At 35.0% G+C, this 21246-nt stretch overlaps 1 protein-coding gene across 1 annotated transcript; it reads right to left on the bottom strand.

Moving 5' to 3' along the window:
• Positions 1–4165: 4165 nt before the first annotated feature.
• LOC128642921 (myosin-4-like) lies at positions 4166–20864 on the bottom strand. Its single transcript, XM_053695808.1, has 40 exons — positions 20708–20864; positions 18678–18896; positions 18431–18574; positions 17575–17731; positions 17196–17223; positions 16782–16896; positions 16577–16669; positions 16419–16482; positions 16216–16314; positions 15984–16087; positions 15757–15895; positions 15117–15235; positions 14877–15026; positions 14625–14795; positions 14228–14534; positions 14067–14137; positions 13573–13660; positions 13376–13493; positions 13000–13123; positions 12781–12917; positions 12427–12682; positions 12026–12268; positions 11760–11936; positions 11523–11668; positions 11353–11443; positions 10884–11273; positions 10670–10796; positions 10135–10253; positions 9775–9971; positions 9499–9682; positions 9166–9331; positions 7911–8035; positions 7061–7369; positions 6708–6911; positions 6487–6612; positions 6227–6397; positions 6037–6141; positions 5802–5897; positions 5579–5713; positions 4166–4299 (listed from the first exon to the last, which is right to left on the bottom strand). Exons 2-40 carry the CDS (start codon positions 18876–18878, stop codon positions 4279–4281), a joined length of 5817 nt encoding a protein of 1938 aa, XP_053551783.1. The 5' UTR covers positions 18879–18896; positions 20708–20864; the 3' UTR covers positions 4166–4278.
• Between the last annotated feature and the right edge of the window lie 382 nt (positions 20865–21246).

Here is a 21246-nt window from a genome sequence, read left to right as displayed (position 1 = left end):
ATGTATAAGTGTATGCTGTGTATTGTATGTGTATCTACCTGTATAAGTGTATGCTGTGTAGTGTGATTGTGTGTGTATCTGCATGTATAAGTGTATACTATGTAGTGTTTGTGTATCTACCTGTATAAGTGTATGCTATGTAGTGTGTGTGTGTGTGTTTATCTGCATGTATAAGTGTATGCTATGTAATGTGTGTGTATCTGCATGTATGTGTAAGCTATGTAGTGTGTGTATCTGCATTTATAAGTGTATGCTATGCAGTGTGTGTATCTGTAGATATAAGTGTAAGCTATGTAGTGTGTGTATCTGCATGTATGTGTAAGCTATGTAGTGTGTGTATCTGCATTTATAAGTGTATACTACAGTGTAGTGTGTGTGTATCTGCATGTTTAGTGTAGGCTATGTAGTGTGTGTGTATCTGCATGTATAAGTGTATGCTATGTAGTGTCTGTGTATCTTCATGTATAAGTGTATGCTGTGTAGTGTATGTGTATCTACCTGTATAAGTGTATGCTATGTAGTGTGTGTGTGTTTATCTGCATGTATAAGTGTATGTTATGTAGTGTGTGTGTGTATCTGCATGTGTAAGTGTATGCTATGTAGTGTGTGTATCTGCATGTATATGTGTATGCTATGTAGTGTTTGTGTATCTGCATGTATAAGTGTATGCTGTGTATTGTATGTGTATCTATCTGTATAAGTGTATGCTGTGTAGTGTGATTGTGTGTGTATCTGCATGTATAAGTGTATACTATATAGTGTTTGTGTATCTACCTGTATAAGTGTATGCTATGTAGTGTGTGTGTGTGTGTGTGTGTTTATCTGCATGTATAAGTGTATGCTATGTAGTGTGTGTGTGTGTGTGTGTGTGTGTGTGTTTATCTGCATGTATAAGTGTATGCTATGTAGTGTGTGTGTATCTGTATGTGTAAGTGTATGCTATGTAGTGTGTGTGTATCTGCATATGTGTATGCTATGTAGTGTTTGCGTATCTGTATGTATAAGTGTATGCTGTGTAGTGTATATGTATCTACTTGTATAAGTGTATGCTATGTAGTGTGTGTATCTGCATGTGTAAGTGTATGCTATGTATTGTGTGTGTATCTGCATGTGTAAGTGTTTGCTATGTAGTGAGTGTGTGTAGCTGCATGTATAAGTGTATTCTATGTAGTGTGTGTGTATCTGCTTGTGTAAATGTATGCTATGTAGTGTGTGTGTGTATCTGCATGTATAATGTAGTGTGTGTGTGTGTGTGTATCTGCATGTGTAAGTGTATGCTATGTAGTGTGTGTATCTGCCTGTATAAGTGTATGCTATGTAGTGTGTGTGTGTATCTGCATGTATAAGTGTATGCTTTGTATAGTGTGTGTATCTGCCTGTATAAGTTTATGCTATGTAGTGTGTGTGTGCCTGCATGTATAAGTGTATGCTATATAGTGTGTGTATCTGCATGTGTAAGTGTATGCTATGTAGTATGTGTGTGTGTGTGTGTACCTGCATATATAAGTGTAGGCTATGTGGTGTGTGTGTGTGCACCTGCATGTATAAGTGTATGCTATGTAGAGTGTGTGTATCTGCATGCATAAGTGTATGCTATGTAGAGTGTGTGTGTATCTGCATGTGTAAGTGTATGCTATGTAGTGTGTGTAGCTGCATGTATAAGTGTATGCTATGTAGTGTGTGTGTGTGTATCTGCATGTATAAGTGTATGCTATGTAGTGTGTGTGTGTGTGTGTGTATTTGCATGTATAAGTGTATGCTGTGTAGTGTGTGTGTATCTGCATGCATAAGTGTATGCTATGTAGAGTGTGTGTGTATCTGCATGTGTAAGTGTATGCTATGTAGTGTGTGTAGCTGCATGTATAAGTGTCTGTGTATCTTCATGTATAAGTGTATGCTTAAGTGTAGTGTGTGTATCTGCTTGTGTAAATGTATGCTATGTAGTGTGTGTGTGTATCTGCATGTATAATGTAGTGTGTGTGTGTGTATCTGCATGTGTAAGTGTATGCTATGTAGTGTGTGTATCTGCCTGTATAAGTGTATGCTATGTAGTGTGTGTGTATCTGCATGTATGTGTATGCTATGTAGTGCGTGTGTGTATCTGCATGTATAAGTGTATGCTTTGTATAGTGTGTGTATCTGCCTGTATAAGTTTATGCTATGTAGTGTGTGTGTGCCTGCATGTATAAGTGTATGCTATATAGTGTGTGTATCTGCATGTGTAAGTGTATGCTATGTAGTATGTGTGTGTGTGTGTGTGTGTGTGTGTGTGTGTACCTGCATATATAAGTGTAGGCTATGTGGTGTGTGTGTGTGCACCTGCATGTATAAGTGTATGCTATGTAGAGTGTGTGTATCTGCATGCATAAGTGTATGCTATGTAGAGTGTGTGTGTATCTGCATGTGTAAGTGTATGCTATGTAGTGTGTGTAGCTGCATGTATAAGTGTATGCTATGTAGTGTGTGTGTGTGTATCTGCATGTATAAGTGTATGCTATGTAGTGTGTGTGTGTGTGTATTTGCATGTATAAGTGTATGCTGTGTAGTGTGTGTGTATCTGCATGTGTTAGTGTATGCTATGTAGTGTGTGTGTATCTGCCTGTATAAGTGTATGCTATGTAGTGTGTGTGTGTGTGTGTATCTGCATGTATAAGTGTATGCTATGTAGAGTGTGTGTGTATCTGCATGTGTACGTTTATGCTATGTAGTGTGTGTATCTGCATGTATAAGTGTATGCTATGTAGTGTGTGTATCTGCATGTATAAGTGTATGCTATGTAGTGTGTATGTATGTATGTATGTATGTATGTATCTACATGTGTAAGTGTATGCTATGTAGTGTGTGTATCTGCATGTATAAGTGTGTACACATGTATATGTGTAGCTTGTGTTACATGTGCATTTTTGCTGACTTTAAAGGGGAATATTAATGGGGAATGCAGAGAGCAGTTTTACAGAATCTATTATTAAATTAACAATTAAGATTAGCACTGTCTCTGCAAAGGCTAATTAAATACAGAGCTCACATAGCTATTTCAGTGGTTTGAGCTTGTGTTTGATTTGCTGCCTCAGAGTATTAAAATATATGACTTTAATTAGAATTTTATTTATATCACTTTGGTCTTATACATTTTTTAAGCCCCATCCCTGTTCCTGCCAACCACATATCACACTTTTGGCGTGAGGGTGCTGTCCCTCTTTTCAATTTTGAAATGTTGGGAGGTATGTGCATTGTTGAAAAGCATATTTACATATGTTCAGCAGCATCAATGCACTACTGGGAGATAGCTTGTGATTGGTGGCTAAACACATTTGGCTTTCATTATTAAATCATCAGATATGTTCAGCTAGCTCCCAGTAGTGCATTGTTGCTCTGACTTTAACAATGTGTTTAATCACTTTGCAGGCGTTAAACATGCAGTTATATTCAATAATAAAATGCTCCTACATATTAGAGCACTTTCTTTTCACACTTTTATATTCCTTTCAGTGGAAAGTAAATACTGACTAGCCAGAGTGTTCCTCTATAAGAGTAGAGTCAGGAAATAACACTGTTTTAAAGGGTCAGTCTACTTAAAAATGTTTGTTGTTTAAAAAGATAGATAATTCCTTTGTTACGTAATTTCCCAGTTTTGCATAAACAGCACTTATATTAATATACTTTTTACCTCTGGGATTACCTTGTATCTAAGCCTCTGCAGACTGCCCCTTTATTTCAGTACTTTTTACAAACTTGCATTTCAGCCAATTATTGCAGACTCATAACTAACTCCCCGGGAGTGAGCAAAATGTTATCCATATGGCAAACACGAACTAGCACTGTCTAACTGTGAAAAGCTAAAAAAAATGCACTGAGATATGAGGTGGAGTTTAAGGGCTTAGAAATCCACACATGAGCCTACCTATGTTTAGCTTTCAACAAAGGAAACCAAAAGAACAAAGCAAATTTGATGATAAAAGTAAATTGGAGATTTGTTTAAAATTGCATGCCCTATCTGAATCATGAAAGTTTAATTTTGACTTTACTGTCCCTTTAATTAACTTATTTTTAATATGCAAATATGAACAGGGATATGTTTACTGTCCAAGCTAAAATATTTATGTGATAATCACAGATGTGAAATAATTGCGTAACACATTTATTATGAAAAACAGAAGACAAAATGTTTTCTTAAAAGCTCAAAAGGGTTTATTTATAGAGGGGAAGGGGGGGTAGTTCAGAAAAGATAGAAATTCACATTCTGCAAATTTCACTTTCTTCTCTCCGGACGAAAACTCTTTATTCCTCGCTCTCTCCTCTCTGTAAAACAACAACAGATTATTATTTTTTACAATATGAAAACAATCTGGCAGATGATGCTTTCATTTCAAAGTAAAACACAATTCATAGTTATTTTTCATATTTACATTTAATTTACTAGCTATCCAGGATATTAAGGAGCCAAATACACATATTTAGGTTCCAGGGATAAACAGAGAGATAGATTGATAGATAGATAGATAGATAGATAGATAGATAGATAGATAGATAGATAGATAGATAGATAGAGGGGCAGATAGACAGATAGATGATAGATAAGATAGATAGATAGATAGATAGATAGATAGATAGATAGATAGATAGATAGATAGATAGATAGATAGATAGATAGATAGATAGATAGATAGATAGATAGATAGATAGATAGATAGATAGATAGAGGGACATATAGACAGATAGATGATAGATAGAGGGATAGATAGACAGATGATAGATAGATAGATAGATAGATAGATAGATAGATAGATAGATAGATAGATAGATAGAGGGATAGATAGATGATAAAGGGACAGATAGACAGATGATAGATAAGAGATAGATAGATAGATAGATAGATAGATAGATAGATAGATAGATAGAGGGACAGATAGATGATAGAAAAGATAGATAGATATATATAGATAGATAGATAAATAGATAGATAAATAGATAGAGGGACAGATACACAGATAGATAGATAGATAGATAGATAGATAGATAGATAGATAGATAGATAGATAGATAGATAGATAGATAGAGGGACAGATAGACAGATAGATGATTGATAAGATAGATAGATAGATAGATAGATAGATAGATAGATAGATAGATAGATAGATAGATAGATAGATAGATAGATAGATAGATAGATAGATAGATAGATAGATAGATAGATAGATAGATATAGATAGATAGAGGGACAGATAGATGATAGATAGAGGGATAGATAGACAGATGATAGATAGATAGATAGATAGATAGATAGATAGATAGATAGATAGATAGATAGATAGATAGATAGATAGATAGAGGGATAGATAGATGATAAAGGGACAGATAGACAGATGATAGATAAGAGATAGATATATAGATAGATAGATAGATAGATAGATAGATAGATAGATAGATAGATAGATAGATAGATAGATAGATAGATAGATAGATAGAGGGACAGATAGACAGATAGATGATTGATAAGATAGATAGATAGATAGATAGATAGATAGATAGATAGAGAGACAGATAGATAGATAGTTAATGACAAGCTCTGTTTTCATACCTTTCCACCAATATCACGGCTCCTGGCTCTGAGCTTGTTGACTTGAGACTCTGCAATGTCAGCTCGTTCCTCTGCTTCTTCCAGTTCATGTTGAACCTTCCTGAAGCGACCCAAGTGTGCATTGGCTTGTTCCTCCTAGAGAGAAAAAAGAAAACAAATGGTTAATGTGTTATTCAGTTATAATAAAAGTATGTGTTCAGCCTTAATATCTTTGAAAACTTACTGATTCTTCAGCCTGTCTCTTGTAGGCTTTGACCTTCAGCTGAAGTTTGTCCACCAGATCTTGAAGTCTTAGGATATTCTTTTTATCTTCCTCGGTCTGAAAGAAATCACATGAAATTGATTGTTTTATGGTGTTTCATGCTTTATTTAAACCAGTATTGTGGTTTAAATAAAACTCCTTGGGTTTTGTAGGCTAATACCAAATTTTAATAGAATAAATACTAAAAACACCTCACCTGGTAGGACAGTTCCTTCACTCTCCTTTCATATTTGCGTACACCCTTAATTGCCTCAGCGCCTCTCTTCTGTTCATTATCCAGCTCATTTTCTAACTCACGAACCTACAAATTGCCAAGTTAACAGAAAATTAGAATTATAATTGCTATTAGTTTCTTGAATATTCCCCAGGATGTCTACTATAATTACCCGAGCCTCCAGTTTCTGGAGTTGCTTCTTGCCACCCTTCAGTGCCAACTGCTCAGCCTCATCCAGACGATGTTGTAGGTCCTTCACTGTCTGTTCAAGGTTCTTCTTCATCCTCTCTAAGTGGGCACTAGTGTCCTGCTCCTTCTTCAGCTCTTCAGCCATAAGTGCAGCCTTTATTAATAGAAGAACAATGATGCTTATTTAATGAAAACTGTAAATCCATTTAAAAAACAACAACAAAAGAACAGTATAATACATACATCAGTGATAGCTTTTTTAGCTTTATCCTCAGCGTTTCTGGCTTCCTGAACAGCTTCTTCAACCTCACTCTGGAGCTGAGCAGCATCAGACTCTAGCTTCTTCTTTGTGTTAATGAGACTTGTGTTCTACCAAGAAAGAATAATTTCTTTAAATAAATATGTGCATTTAGAGAAATTATTACATTATACATGAGACACTTTCCATGGGAAATGAACCATACCTGTGAATGCAGAAGTTGTACACGTTCGCTTGCATCGAGAAGTTCCTGCTCAGCAATCTTTCGGGATCTCTCTGTCTGTTCCAGAGCATTCCTAATCTCCTCAATTTCAGCCTGTTGCAAATTATTCCTACGTTCAAGTACAGCCAGCTGTTCCTTTAAGTCATCTTGTGTTCTTAAGGCATCATCTAGCTGGAGTTGGGTTTCCTGATAGAAAAATGAAAATAATGGTTAACTAAAGGACAAAAATGTAATATCACAACTAAAATAAGCTATTCCAGAAAGAAAAGCTAGATAAGTGCCCAGTAAATATAAAAAAAAGTATATTTTTATATTAATATATAGGATGAAAATACCTTGAACTGTGCCTGCACATTTCGGAGCTGTTTCTGAGCTTCAGCAGCCTGGCGGTTGGCATGGCTCAACTGGATCTCCAGTTCATTAAGGTCACCTTCCATCTTCTTCTTCAGTCTCAGAGCATCATTTCTGCTTCTGATTTCAGAGTCTAATGTGCTTTGCATTGTGTCAATGATTCTTTGGCTGTTCCTCTTCAGCTGTTCAATCTCTTCATCCTTTTCAGCAATCTTCCTGTCAACCTCAGATTTCACCTGATTCAACTCAAGCTGGACTCTCAGGATCTTGGCTTCTTCATGCTCCAGAGATCCCTATAGAATTGTTGACGAAACCATTAGCAATATACTTCATAGAAAACATACTAAATTCTTACACAATGTTTATAGCTTTATTGGGAACTTTTTGGAAACATAACAGGATTCTAATCCATTTTATTATTATTATTTTTATTATTATCGGTTATTTGTAGAGCACCAACAGATTCCGCAGCGCTAATTTGAAAAAGATATCACATCATTATCTAAAAAAATTCCCTTAGACTTTAATTAAAGAAATAATATTTGATTTGAATACAATTTGGTTTAAAACCAGTGTGCAATAATATTAAAACTAAATGCCCACAACTAAAATCTCAATTATTAGTGCTTAGATTCTCTCAAACTCTCAAGCCAACATCACAACTCTTTGTAATTACTGTATTTTCATTGTTAATGTCTATTTTGTGCCCTAGATCACAGTACATTTTAGTAAGTAGGTCCCATATTTAAATGATATTGTGAATACAATTCACAATTACTCTAAGTACTATTTTAGTAGTTATATTTTATATTATTATATTGTTTAATATTATACCTCTGCTTCCTCCAGTGCTCCCTGAAGATCACTCTTTTCTTGTTCCACTTGTTTTTTGGACTTCTCCAATTCATTAATTGATTTTGCAGATTCTCCAATTTGTTCTGTCAGGTCTGAAATTTCCTCTGCAAAATAAATGTTCAAAATTGCATGTTAAAATAATGTGCTGAAATCCACCTACACATATTGCTCAAATAAAACATATTGATTCCGTTCATGATATTGAACTTTAACTCAGGGGTCTTAGTACTTACATCTTGGACTTATATCATTGTAGCATGGTTGCTCTATATGTTAACTTATACTTTGTAATATGTACCTACATTCATATGAGACTAGGTTGCATCCTAGTTAACTTTGTGGATTCTTGTATTATTGTAAAAATTCAATAAAAATTATATATATAAAAAAAAGAATGTGCTTGTATTTTTTTTTTAAATATTGATTTATATTCTTTCTAAAAAAAAATAGAAAAATGTATAATAATTAAAGGGGCATTTTCGGTCCTATCACATGTACAATAAAATCCTGGTATATGATCCCTGTTTTTTTTTTCTTCTTCCATGTTGAAAGGAAATCATTTTTGATCTTTTTTGTAATTTTCCATTGTTTTTATATATAGAGAGATTTATACTCCTAAACAATCATAATTAAAAGTCTAGTATGGTTGCAAGTATATAGTTTGCAACACTTTGTTAAGTTTTAGATCTTTCTAGCAATGAGAAATAACATTGTTTAAATGATTGTTGAAGTTCGCAAAACAGTTATAATTTATTTAAGTCCATTTTAATGTTGTTTATTAGAAGTGAGAACACAATACTTGGACGTTTTACTTTGTTCTGTTCTCTTTTTATTGTGAGGTGTTATTTCGCTTCGCTCTTATCTAATACTTGATTTTGTAAAAGCGTACTGAGAATGTTAATTTTACATATGAATATTTCTGTACTAGTTATAATATGTTGCCTCTGTATTATTTAATGTCTTGCATTGTAAGTTATATTTTTCAATAAAGATAAGAAATAAAAAAAAATATATATAGTAAAATACCAATAAAAAAGCAAATTAAATAGCAATGCTTTTCATAATTTTCAGTTAGAATAAAAGATGGACTGACACTAGTTTTTTTTTTTTTTGCGGACTACTAAATCACTCAGGTTTCTTGAAAATGGTCATCTTTAAAGATGTCACTAGCTTAATAAATACAGGCTTAATAAAAAAACAAAACCTGGAATGGACTTCAATAAAAAATTCTTACGCTGCAAATTCTTGTTTTCTCGTTTCAGTGTTTCTAGTTGTTCCAAAGATTCTTCGTAGGCATTCTTCATCTTGAAGATCTCCGTGCTCAATGAGCGGGCGTCTTTCAGAGAAGCCTCCAACTCAGCCTGGCCCTCTTCATATTTCTGTTTCCATTCTACAAGAACCTGTCCAAAGTTTGTAGAGTTTTGAAGTTTTATATATATTTATATATATATATATATATATATATATATATATATATATATATATATATATATATATTTATATATATATATAAAATTATTATTATTTCTTACATTAATCTTTAGAAAATATTAAATCCTTTTTTTACCTTATCAAAGTTCTTCTGTTTCTTATCAAGAGCAGCTGCAGCACTGTTTGCCCTCTCCACATCGACCATTAGGTCCTCCACTTCAGCCTGCAATCTCTGCTTGGTCTTTTCCAAGGAACCACATTTGGAATTCACAGCTTCTACCTGCTCCTCAGCTTCCTGAAGACGTTGAGCGAGCTTCTTCCTGAAAATGCACATCAGAAAATGTTATGTTATTGTAACATGTTTTCACTATCAATCATGATTAGTTTTACTTATGCAAGGTATAATAATTACTTGGCCTCTTCCAGCTCCTCAGTACGCTGAATGGCATCTGTTTCATATTTGGTTCTCCATTGGGCAACTTCACCATTTGCCTTGGACAGAGTACGCTGGAGCTCAGCCTTTGCTTCTTGTTCCTCCTCATATTGCTCACGTAGCAAGTCACAGTCGTGACGGGATGATTGTAGAGCATGGGCAAGAGCATTTTTGGCCTGTGGAGCACAGTTATTGAATTGGTTTACATAGTCTACAATGTTTTGTTTTTCTTCAAAAACTGTGTACAAACTCTAAGAAAAGATCAATAATTTCTATATTTCTGTGTTTTAAACAAAATGTATGTAACATATCATCATTATTATACTGGATAAGATATACCTTTGTTTCTTCTTCTAGTTGCCTTTTAAGTTCTTCAGTTTGTTGAGTGAAACCTAATTTTCCTCTTGTCAGCTGGGAAACCAAAGATTCTTTTTCTTCTAGCTGTCGGGATAGCTCACCTGTAAATCAAAATAAACATATTTATTGAATTTTGGAACTCAGAATAAGGTACCATATTTTAACTGAAGTATAATTATTTAGTTTGTTACTTGCCCAAGACTGTTAAATTTGAGAACAGTCATCCTGTTGCTAATAATTAAGACCACCATCATCTTCCGTGAAACAGAACAAAACATATTTTTTTTAGTCTGTTTTATGCATCTCTATTTCTCTCTCTTTTTTTTTTTACCATGAATCAGTGTTATTGTCTACCCTTAATCATGTACCCAGCACTACATTATATGCAAGGCCTTTTTCACGTAAATGATAATGATAGTTTGGAAAAAATTCATGCTTTTTCAAAATACATATTTTAATACATCATATATTTGGATAGTTTTACATATTTTATTGTTGAATTCATTCACAAACATACCATTCTCTGTCAGCAAACGGGCCCTTTGGGTAGTGAGGTCACTGATGAAACGTTGATGTTCATCCTCCTTTGTCTTTACTTCACTCAGTTGGTCTTCAAGAACACGGTTCACTTTTTCAAGATTAGCCTTTAAGACAAAAAATAGCCATATTAGTGTTATAATGTTGTAGGCCAAAAGATGACATATGAGCACTGCTAATGACTTTTGATGTACCTTTGATTTAGAGACATTCTCCAAGTTACTAGCAAGGTCATCAATTTCCATTTTGAACTCGCTCTTTTCTTTCTCCAACTTCTGTTTAACTCGTTGGAGGTTATCAATTTGTTCCCCAAGCTCAGCAACACTGTCAGCATGCTTCTTACGAAGAGCGGCAGCAGTGGCTTCATGTTGGAGGGTGGCCTCTTCCAGATCACGCCTTAGTTTCTGGAATTCTGCTTCACGTTTCTTGTTCATCTCAATCTGAGCTGATGTTGCACCCCCAGCTTCCTCAAGCCTTTCACTAATTTCCTCAAGTTCTCTGGAGAGGTCAGCCCTCTGTTTTTCAACCTTAGCACGAGCTGCACGTTCAGCTTCAATTTCTTCTTCCAATTCTTCAATTCTGGCCTAAAAGTAGCATTGCATAATTGTAAAAAAAAGTTAAGCAACAGAACATGTGTTATTTTCATCATTTGCGCCAACATACCTGAAGCTCCTTAATCTTTTTCTGCAATTGACAACCCAAGGATTGCTCATCTTCAATCTTTCCCTGCAGTTGGCTTAATTCGAAATCTTTCCTGCATTTGAAAAATTTTAGTGGTTATTTAATTGCATTTAACAGAAAAACTACCCGAAGAAATAAAGCTAAATACTAACTTTTTAAGTTTATCCTCTGTTTGTTGTTTGTCATTTTCAAGATCCATAACTGTTTCTTGAGACAATTTCAGATCACCTTCAAGTTTTCTCTTGGCACGCTCCAGGTCAAGACGAAGTTTCTTTTCTTGTTCAAGGGAACCTTCCAGCTGTTTTAACAGACATATTGAAAAGTTTGACATATTTGGGGAAGAAGTATTTAAATGCTTTTGATAAATTACAAGTTTGACAATTACTTACATCATCTACTTGCTGTTCCAGTTTAGTTTTGGCCTTGGTCAGAGAACTGACTTTGTCCTCTTCAGCTTGTAGATCATCAAGAGTTTGCTGATGAGCCTCTTGAAGGGCCTTTTTCTCTTTTGTAATCTTAGAGATATTCTCATCGAGACCCGCCATTTCTTCAGTAAGGTTTTTAACCTGAACATATGAGCAGAAAATAGTTAATACAGGATTTGTTTGCTTGGCGTTATGAAACACCAAATGATAGAAAAATATATTGTTCATACCTTGTTTTCAGTGGCATGTTTTTCCTTTTCTACTTTGGCCAAGGTAAGTTCTAAATCATCAATATCTTTTTTCAACTCAGAGCATTCATCCTCTAGTTTTCTCTTTTTAGCTGTAAGCTCTGCGTTACTTTCTTCTTCATCTTCCAGTCTCTCTGTAAGCTCCTTGATTTTAGCTTCCAACTGGATTTTGCTTTTGATGAGACCTTCACACCTTTCCTCTGCATCAGCCAGACTTTCATTTTCCTATTAAACATATCATCATTTTGTTAAACCCATTATCTAAATGAAACAATACCATACTTTTTTGTAAAAATACTTTAATTTTTTTAGATAGATAGATAGATATTGATTAACTAACTAAATAAAAACCTTATTGGAAAAATTTTAGCTTCTGTATTTACCGACTGAACTTGCAGCTGTAAGTCATTCTTCTCCTGCAGCATAGCCACCATTTTCTCTTCCAGCTCCTTCCTTCTTGCATCTGACTTTATCAGAGCCTCCTTGGTCTTCTCAAATTCCTCCTTCATGTTTGCCATCTCCTTCTCTGTCTCAGCGCTCTTCAGGAGAGGTTTGATCTTAAAGTATAGTTTCATCCATGGCCAATGCTTGACGTTCATGAAAGATCTGACATTGTACTGGATTACGAAGATTGCATCCCTGTTTAAAAATAGTGTAAATAGACAATAGTATTTAAGAAACAGCATTTCCATGTATGAGCAAGAAAAAAGATAGTCATATTGCACTACAAAGAATACCTTCTCTCCACCATCTTTTTATATTCAACTCTCATCAGGAAACCTCTACAGAGAGCTTGGGTGCGGGTGATAAGCTGTGCCAACTTGTCATCTCTCATTTCTTCAAGAGTACCCAGGAGACCAGCTTTGAAGAACACCTGAGTACAAAGTAATCTTATTCATACAAGTTATATTATAATATCACTTTATATGTTATGTTGTAATACAATAATAAAGTACCTTGGTGTGCCCAAATCTATATTGAGTATGATCAATATCAATGGAGCCCAGCAATTTTTCAGAAGCCTTCTTGCTGTCAATAAACTGCCCATCTGGAATAGCACTTGCGTTCAATACTTTGTAACTTTACAAAAAAAGAGTAAATGTAATTAGTCATGCTAATTTACTATACCAAAACATTACATTAATCAGTATTCCTGTTATCTAAAATGAGTACAACAGTTTTGTTTTCTTACTGTTTATTTTACTATATAATTCAGTTAAGTTTCAAACTATGAGTTGTTGCATGGGCAATACATTATAGTTTCTCTTCAATTACATAAGACATCAATTAAATAATATTCAAATGTATGTGATTCAGATACATTGTATTTACCGTTGCTTGAAATCAGCATATAGGATTCTGCTTGGGAATCCTTTCCTACAGATTCTGATACCCTCCAGCACACCATTACACCTCAGCTGATGGATAATCAGATGGTTCTCCATGATACCTAAAAATAGCGCAATGAGTGTTTTATACAAGAAAACAGATATTTTATCAATCTGAAGAACTTTAGTGTAACATCTTACCTGGAGTTTTAGTCTCGTTGGGAATCAGACAACGCACAAAGTGAGGATGTGTGCTTCTCAGGTTAGTCATAAGCTTATTAAGATTTTCCTGTAAGATAATAGCCGTATTGTTTTAGACTGTTCAACTATAACATGATTCTTAGGTTGCTTATGCTCCCCCATCACACATACAGTAAAAATAATCATATTATATTAATTATAACCCTATTGTAGTGGTTAACGGTACAGTAAGGTCCTTTTAACAGACTTTGTTCTATGAATTGTTTCTGTGTTTTACAGTTTTAATTGGATATTTGGTACAATTTTTGTTGTGGTGTTCGTGTTTTGCTATATAGAACATTGTAGGAACTATTTGGCCCTCTAAATCTTGCCTAGTCTTTTAAATTTAATAAAGGTTGTTTCGTTATTTGAAAGAATACTGGGAACCTCTACCTTACTACCTCTGCACCCTACTATTTAGTGTATATCATATTGAATTATCCTTTCAAACTTACTCTGAACAAGGCAGACACTGTCTGGAAGGATGACCCCTTCTTTTTCTTTCCACTCTTTGCACCACCATCAGCTAAGAACAAAAAACATAGGGTTAAACATTTTATCATCAAAATAAAAAATATATAAATAATATGTAGAATATGAGCTGTGGAATATTTACCATCAGTAGCTGCATAGCTAGCGTAGAGGAAGGCCAGTAGTTTAACTGAGGACTTCTGGTAATGTCCAACAACAGTCTCATTCAATGGGTCCTTATTCTTGTCCAGCCAGCCACTGATGTTGTAATCCACAGTACCAGCATAGTGGACCAAGGAGAAATGAGCTTCAGCTTTTCCTTTGCCGGGCTTGGGCTTCTCAAAGTTCTTGCACTTGCCCAGATGCTGGTCATACAGCTTGTTCTTGAAGGAGGTGTCAGTAGCCTTGGGAAACATGCATTCCTCTTCAAGGATTGAGAAAATACCCATGGGCTGAAAGCACAAAACAAACACAAAGTTTATAAGATTTAGAATGATGTCCACTTGAGCTAAACAACCCCAAACCTGTTATTTGGTACCAACCTTTTCAATCAACTCAATGCAGGCTGCCAGATCCATACCAAAGTCAATAAACTCCCAGTCAATGCCTTCTTTCTTGTATTCTTCTTGTTCCAGGACAAACATGTGGTGGTTGAAGAATTGCTGCAGTTTCTCATTGGTAAAGTTGATGCAGAGTTGCTCCAAGCTGTTGTACTGTTTAAAGCAATACATTTATAATGTAGCTTATACAATTTACCAATGTGGCTTGTTACCTAAACATAAATAGTTACTTACATCAAAGATTTCAAATCCTGCAATATCCAGGACACCAATGAAGTGTTGTCTTGGCTGTTTGGTATCCAACTGTTGATTGATACGAGTGACCATCCACAAGAACAGCTTCTCATAAATTGATTTGGTGAGGGCACCAATGGCGTTGTAGACCTGAGAAGAGAGATCATTGGGTTATGTTTTAATCTCTTCTTATTTGCCTTTTAATATTAATCAATAGGGTTTTTGTTTTTTAAGTGTTACCTGTTGAACAGTTTGTCCTTTGGTGACATATTCATTTCCAACCTTAACTCTTGGGTAGCACAAACCCTTGAGAAGATCAGCGGAATTCAGGCCCATCAAGTAACCAATTTTATCAGCAACTACATAAAGCAAGCACAACATAGTAAAGCCATAAGATCACCTTCTTTTTAATAATTAGCAGTCATTAAAGGGACATTAAACACTAAATAGATGCTAGATATAATTATGCATTCAAAAGAAAGATCAGTCTGAGAATAACATATAGATGTACTTTTTAAAGTTTCATTAGTAGTTTAAATATTGACAAAATAAGTGTAAAGTTTCAGTGTCTATAAAACAATGGGAGCTGCCATGTTGTAACTTAGGTTACCTTCTCTGCTGTGGCCAATTAGAGACGGTTATATATAGGTCACTAGAGTGTGCAGCCAATGGCTGTGTGGCATACAACAGTGTTCTGCACTTCCATTCCCAACAGGAACTGAAAAACTGTTTCAGAATGGAATTACAGGAAAAGGGGACACAATAAATAATGAAAGTATACTGCAAATTTGTTTAAATATATACAATTTATAATTTTATATTACCATCTCAAAGTGTTTAATGTCACTTTAATCATTTTTCTGAATATGAAAATGTTTACCTTCAGTGCCATCTGGCTCAGCCTGTTCCTCTCTCTGCTTTTGCTTGAATTTAAGGTTACTATGGTGCATCACAGCTCCTGTCATCTTATAGATTCCATTCTTCTCATCTTGATTGAAACCCAGGATGTCAATGGCACTCTGTAAATAAAAAAGGACAGTTAAGTTTGCATTGATTAGTTAATTCAGTTATTTGTTAGAGCTTTGTGGGTTTATATGGACCACTTACATCGGTAGCCATGAACTCCTCAACGTCATCGATACTCTTTACTGTAATCTCACCCTGGCTAATGGAGGGGTAGTCAAATGGGTTGGTAGTGAGGAGAAGCATTTCTAAATATTAGAAAATAAATTTATTTTAGTATATTAATATCGGTCTACTGATTTTGAAATAATTGCTAAAGACACCTTATGATTTTTTTCTTTTATATTTTTCTTTTGTTTTAAACATAAAAACTTACCAACTATTTCAGGTTTTGCATTTGTTTGAATTTGGTAGAAGATGTGGTAGCTTCTCTCAGCTGAAAGCTGGAACGTTACTCTGGATTTTTCCAGAAGGTCTGTAAGAGTAGATCATTTAATATAATATCATTTACATTTCAAAAATAAAGAGGAGAAAATAAACATGAAATGAAGATGTTTGAATGTTCAAGAAGCAACTTACATGTTTCAATATCTGCAGAGGACAGTTTTCCTGTGGTTCCAAAGTGAATTCTGATGAATTTACCCTAAGAATTATAATGAGATAATTAACAGTTAATTGCTTTTACATTGTGAGACTCCAAAAATACAATGAGAAATGGTGTTGGAAGTGAAACTTACAAAACGGGAAGAGTTGTCATTTCTCACAGTCTTGGCGTTACCGAAAGCCTCCAGCAGAGGGTTAGCCTGGATGATTTGATCTTCCAGGGTTCCCTGCAACCAAGATGCTATTTTTTAGTTAGAGCTTAAAATAACATTAAATACTAAATATGTTCTCATAATTAAAATAGTTTTTGCTTAGGAACACAGTGCCTGGACACTATACCTTCAATTTGTTTCCAGACTCCTTTTTCTTTCCTGGTTCACCAACTACTGCAATTGTTGCAAAGTACTGAATGACACGTTTGGTGTTGACAGTTTTTCCTGCACCAGATTCTCCACTGAAGAAGAGGAGAAAAAAGCAAATGAACCACATTTGAAATACAAATACATATTATATTTCAGTGGTTCTCAATTCCAGTTCTCAGGACTCTCAACAGGCCAGATATCGATAATAGCTGAACTAGAGAACAGGTGAAATAATCAGCTAATGGGTGAGAGCAGGTTAGTAACCATGGCTACTGATCAGCTGATTATTTCCCCTGTATTCTAGTTGGGATATCATGAAAATCTGTCCTGTTAAGGGTCCTGAGGACAGAGTTAAGAAGCACTGCAATATGTAATGCCCAGATTTACTTACGTAATCAAGATCGACTGATTTTCACGATCTACAAAGATGGAAATCACAGTTTAGTAAACTGTAGTACACAGTGTAATGTCACAGGCACATAGAAATCAAAACTAAACTTTTAGTGAGTCATATTGAGTGCCCCATTCTTAGCTCCTTTCCATGAGAACATACTTATGTGCGCCCAGAAGGTGGCAGTGTTTGCAATAATGTTTGTAACCAAGTAATGTTCAAGAAATGTGTACACTTGAGTCTACCTCGGCATGATCTAATGGAAGGAGCTAAGTTTCCCCAATGGATACCAAGAAAAGGAAGTAAATTAGATAAGTCATGAACATTTCATTTTGCCTTCCATGTCTCTTTTAGATGTTTGCAATGTTTAATATATTACCTGTCAACATGAACTGATAGGCGTTGTCAGAGATGGAGAAGATGTGTGGTGGGGCTTCCTGACGTTTCTTTCCTCTGTAACCAGAAACAACCTCAGGGTTGTATACTGGAAGCCATTTGTATGGGTTTACAGTGACACAGAAGAGGCCAGAATAGGTCTGTAAATTGATAAAAAGCAATGAGAATCTAGGTATAAAACAGTGAACGCCATCTTCCTAACACATGGAGGGTCACTGATCAAAATTTTAGGAATCTCAGGGAACCCAACATTTTTCTTCTATGATTCAGATAGAGCATACAATTTTAAACAACTTTCCAATTTACTTCTATTATAAATTTTGCTTCATTCTCTTGGTATCCTTTATTGAAGGATACCAAGAGAGCTATCAGAGCATTTTGGTAAGTCAGTGACAATAGGCATATATTTGCAGCCACCAATCAGCAGCTAGCTCCCAGCTGCTGATCCTACTTAGGTATCCTCATTTGTTTAGCACATGATACCAAGAGAACTAAGCAAATTAGATAATTGAAGTCAATTTGAAAGTTGTTTAAAATTTAATTTTCTGTCTGAATCACAAAAGAAAAAATTTAGGTTTCGTGTCCCTTTAAGAAATATTAAGGACCACATATAAAGTTATGGCTAGGAATAAACACAAATAATAATATATTTCCTAACATTGCCCACATTTTTTGTTCCTGTTTTTCACAGGGCCATAAAAAGATACAAAGCCGGGCATGTGTTGGCCATCCTTGGTGTAAAACATGAAACTTGTACTAATATATATCAAAGCCATGTGGACTAACATATATATCTTCATAGACATCATCTTGTTGTGGCCCCAAATGATTAGACTTACGTAGATCATCCATGCTGCGTAACGCTCTTTGAGATTGTACAGCACAGAAGCTTCGTTCAAGTGGGTCATCATAGCCATGTCCTCAATTTTATCGTACTTGGGGGGATTTTGAGGGTAGACTTGACTGTCTTTAACAGTCACATTCTGGAAAAAACAAAAGTAACGATTACAATCTGAAAAAAAAAAACCACAAATTAATTTAACTGGAGATTATTTGTCTAATGTGATAAAAATGTTTTGTAATTACATCGCCACTGTCGGTTTTCACAGTGACTTTGGCACCGTCACGAGCTGTGATTAAACCCTTCACATAGAGTTCTTCTTTATGTTCCACAAAGCAGTTGTTTTTGGCATCAAAGGGCTTGTTCTGCGCCTCCAATCGTTCCTTCTCAGATTTACGCAAATACGAAGCGGCCTCTCCAAAGACCGCCATTTCTGCGTCTCCCATGGTTGCTGTTTACTGGAACTGAGAATAAATACAAATAAACCATTATTTTTTTATATAGTAGAGAGTAAAGTTGCCAAAACAAAAACTGACAAAGCATTATACCTTCTAGAAACAGGATGCACATCAGAAGGGTGACCCCGCCCCCGAGGGATGACACATTGTCATCCTCCACACTCTGAGCTTCGTGAGGAGGATACCAATGTGTCCTTGTTCACTTTTCATAAGTGAGAGACATCTCTGCTAAATTAGTAGGCTCTTTAAATAACAGAAGTCATACAAACTAAATGTAGCCAACAATCAGCAAGCGCTACCCAGGTGCTGAACCAAAATTGGGCTGGCTCCCAAATAAATAAAGATAGCAAAAGAACGAAGAAAAATTGATAATAGGAGTAAATTAAAAAGTTGCTTAAAATTGCATGCTCTATCTGAATTCGGAAAGAAAATAATTGGGTTTAGTATCTCTTTAAGTTCTATTCAGTAAAAACTTCAGTGAAGGTACTCTAGTCAATTTAATGGCATTTTATTGCATATTATTTATGCATTTAATCATTGTAAATCTTGCCATATCAGCACTATGGAAACATTATTAATAATAATAAAAATAACAACCCAAAATACTGTTCTCGAATGATAAAAAAACCCAGTTAGAGCATTTTTATTTCTACTGATTACTGACTGCAAGACCTCCAATGTTTAAACTTTTATTTATCTAAAAATGTCTCTCATTTTCATTACAGCTTCATTTCTGAGAACAGACCAAATGGCATTGCTCAGTGTTAGGGAATGTCTGGTACAGAAAACTAATTTCAATTGGAATCTCAAATTAGATATCATATGGCTTAGTGGTATGGAAGAATGTCTCAAAGATTTCTCCAGCTCAAGCCAGAGCAGTTGTGGACTCATCCAAGCTAACAGGTGAATGCCAAAGGGGAAATGTTTTCCTCGATTGATAAAATTGTGTTAAAGATTGTTGCCAGAAGTCTTTAGCTTAATTTGTAATATAATAAGTCATGTTAAAGGGACAAAGTGTGAAAATAAAATGTTTATGTATGTTAAAAGGATATTAAACACGTGTTGCTTTTAGGTAAGAAAATACTTTTGTTATATATTCCCTTAAAGTGAAGGTCCATTTTGATGAATTAGTGCCCGATTTTTAATAAACCTATTAAAAACAAGGGCACTTCAATTCAACAAAATTGACTTTTCACTGTTTTCTTCAAATGCCGCTCCAGCGATTCCCCCAGCCGTCGGAAGCCTCTGCAGACGTCAGAAATGACGAATCAGGCTTCCTCCAATCACAACTCCCCCCACCGGGGGAATCTTGGCCTGATGCAACGCTGTGATTGGAGGAAGCCGGATTAGTCATTTTTGGACCCACGAAGACGGCTTGCGACGGGCGGAGGAAGTGCTGGAGAGGCTGCCAGGATTAAAAGGTACGTTTTTGAAGAAAACAGTGAAATGTCAATTTTGATGAATTAAAGTGCCCTTGTTTTTAATAGGTTTCTTAAAAACCGGGCACTAATTCATCAAAATGGACCGTCACTTTAAGAGACCAAAAAGCAAAATTTGTAGTGAACGTTTTCAAACTGCTGCAAAATAGCTGGTTAAGGACATTTGCAGCATTTTGAAAACAGATTTTGTTTAGTCTCTCTAGGGAGTGTAGAACAAGCACTTTTTTTTCTATTTTTTACACAAAAGCAACAGGTGTTTAATATTCATTTAAAGCATGATATTAAAAAAAAAGAAAAAATGCAACAGTCTAAGTTCCTGTTGATAACACTAACAAAATATTCTATATTAGCCAGAGTTGTTACGTATATATAACTTACCTTTCAATGGCGATCAGGAAAAGAAACGTAGGCTCCACCCCTTAATGGAAAAACAAGAGATAAATAACTGTAGCTTTGGTTAATAATATATTTTATAAAGCCTCTGTTCTGTTCTCTTTAACAGCTGCCCCCAAAATTGTAGATCTGGATTTGGTATTAGATGGCTAAAAAAAGTTATATCCTTAAAGGGACATTAAACACTAAATAAATGTTAGATCGAATGATGAATTCAAAGAAAAGATTAGTCTGAGAATAACATGTAGATGTATTTTTTTAAAGTTTCATTAGCTGTTTAAATATTAACAAAATAAGTATAAAGCTTTAGTTTCTATAAAACAATGGGAGCTGCCATGTTGTAACTTAGGTTACCTTCTCTGCTGTGGCCAATTAGGGTCAGTTATAAATAGGTCACTAGAGTGTGCAGCCAATGGTTGTGCTGGATTTAACAGTGTTCTGCACTTCCATTTCTAACAGGAACTGAAAAGCTCACACATTGAGAATGAAATTACAGGAAAAGGGGACAAAATAAATAATAAAAG

The sequence above is a fragment of the Bombina bombina genome, chromosome 12 (assembly GCF_027579735.1).
Source record: "Bombina bombina isolate aBomBom1 chromosome 12, aBomBom1.pri, whole genome shotgun sequence".
NCBI lineage: Eukaryota > Metazoa > Chordata > Amphibia > Anura > Bombinatoridae > Bombina > Bombina bombina.
This window is presented reverse-complemented; position numbering and strand designations above follow the sequence as displayed.

Coding starts and splice junctions, on each gene's coding strand:
- LOC128642921 (XM_053695808.1), bottom strand. CDS start 18,878: ATGGGAGACGCAGAAATGGCGGTCTTTGGAGAGGCCGCTTCGTATTTG. Junction 18,575..18,677: donor TGAAAACCGACAGTGGCGAT/GTAATTACAAAA, acceptor TGTTTTTTCCAG/AATGTGACTGTTAAAGACAG. Junction 11,937..12,025: donor AACATGCCACTGAAAACAAG/GTATGAACAATA, acceptor TCATATGTTCAG/GTTAAAAACCTTACTGAAGA.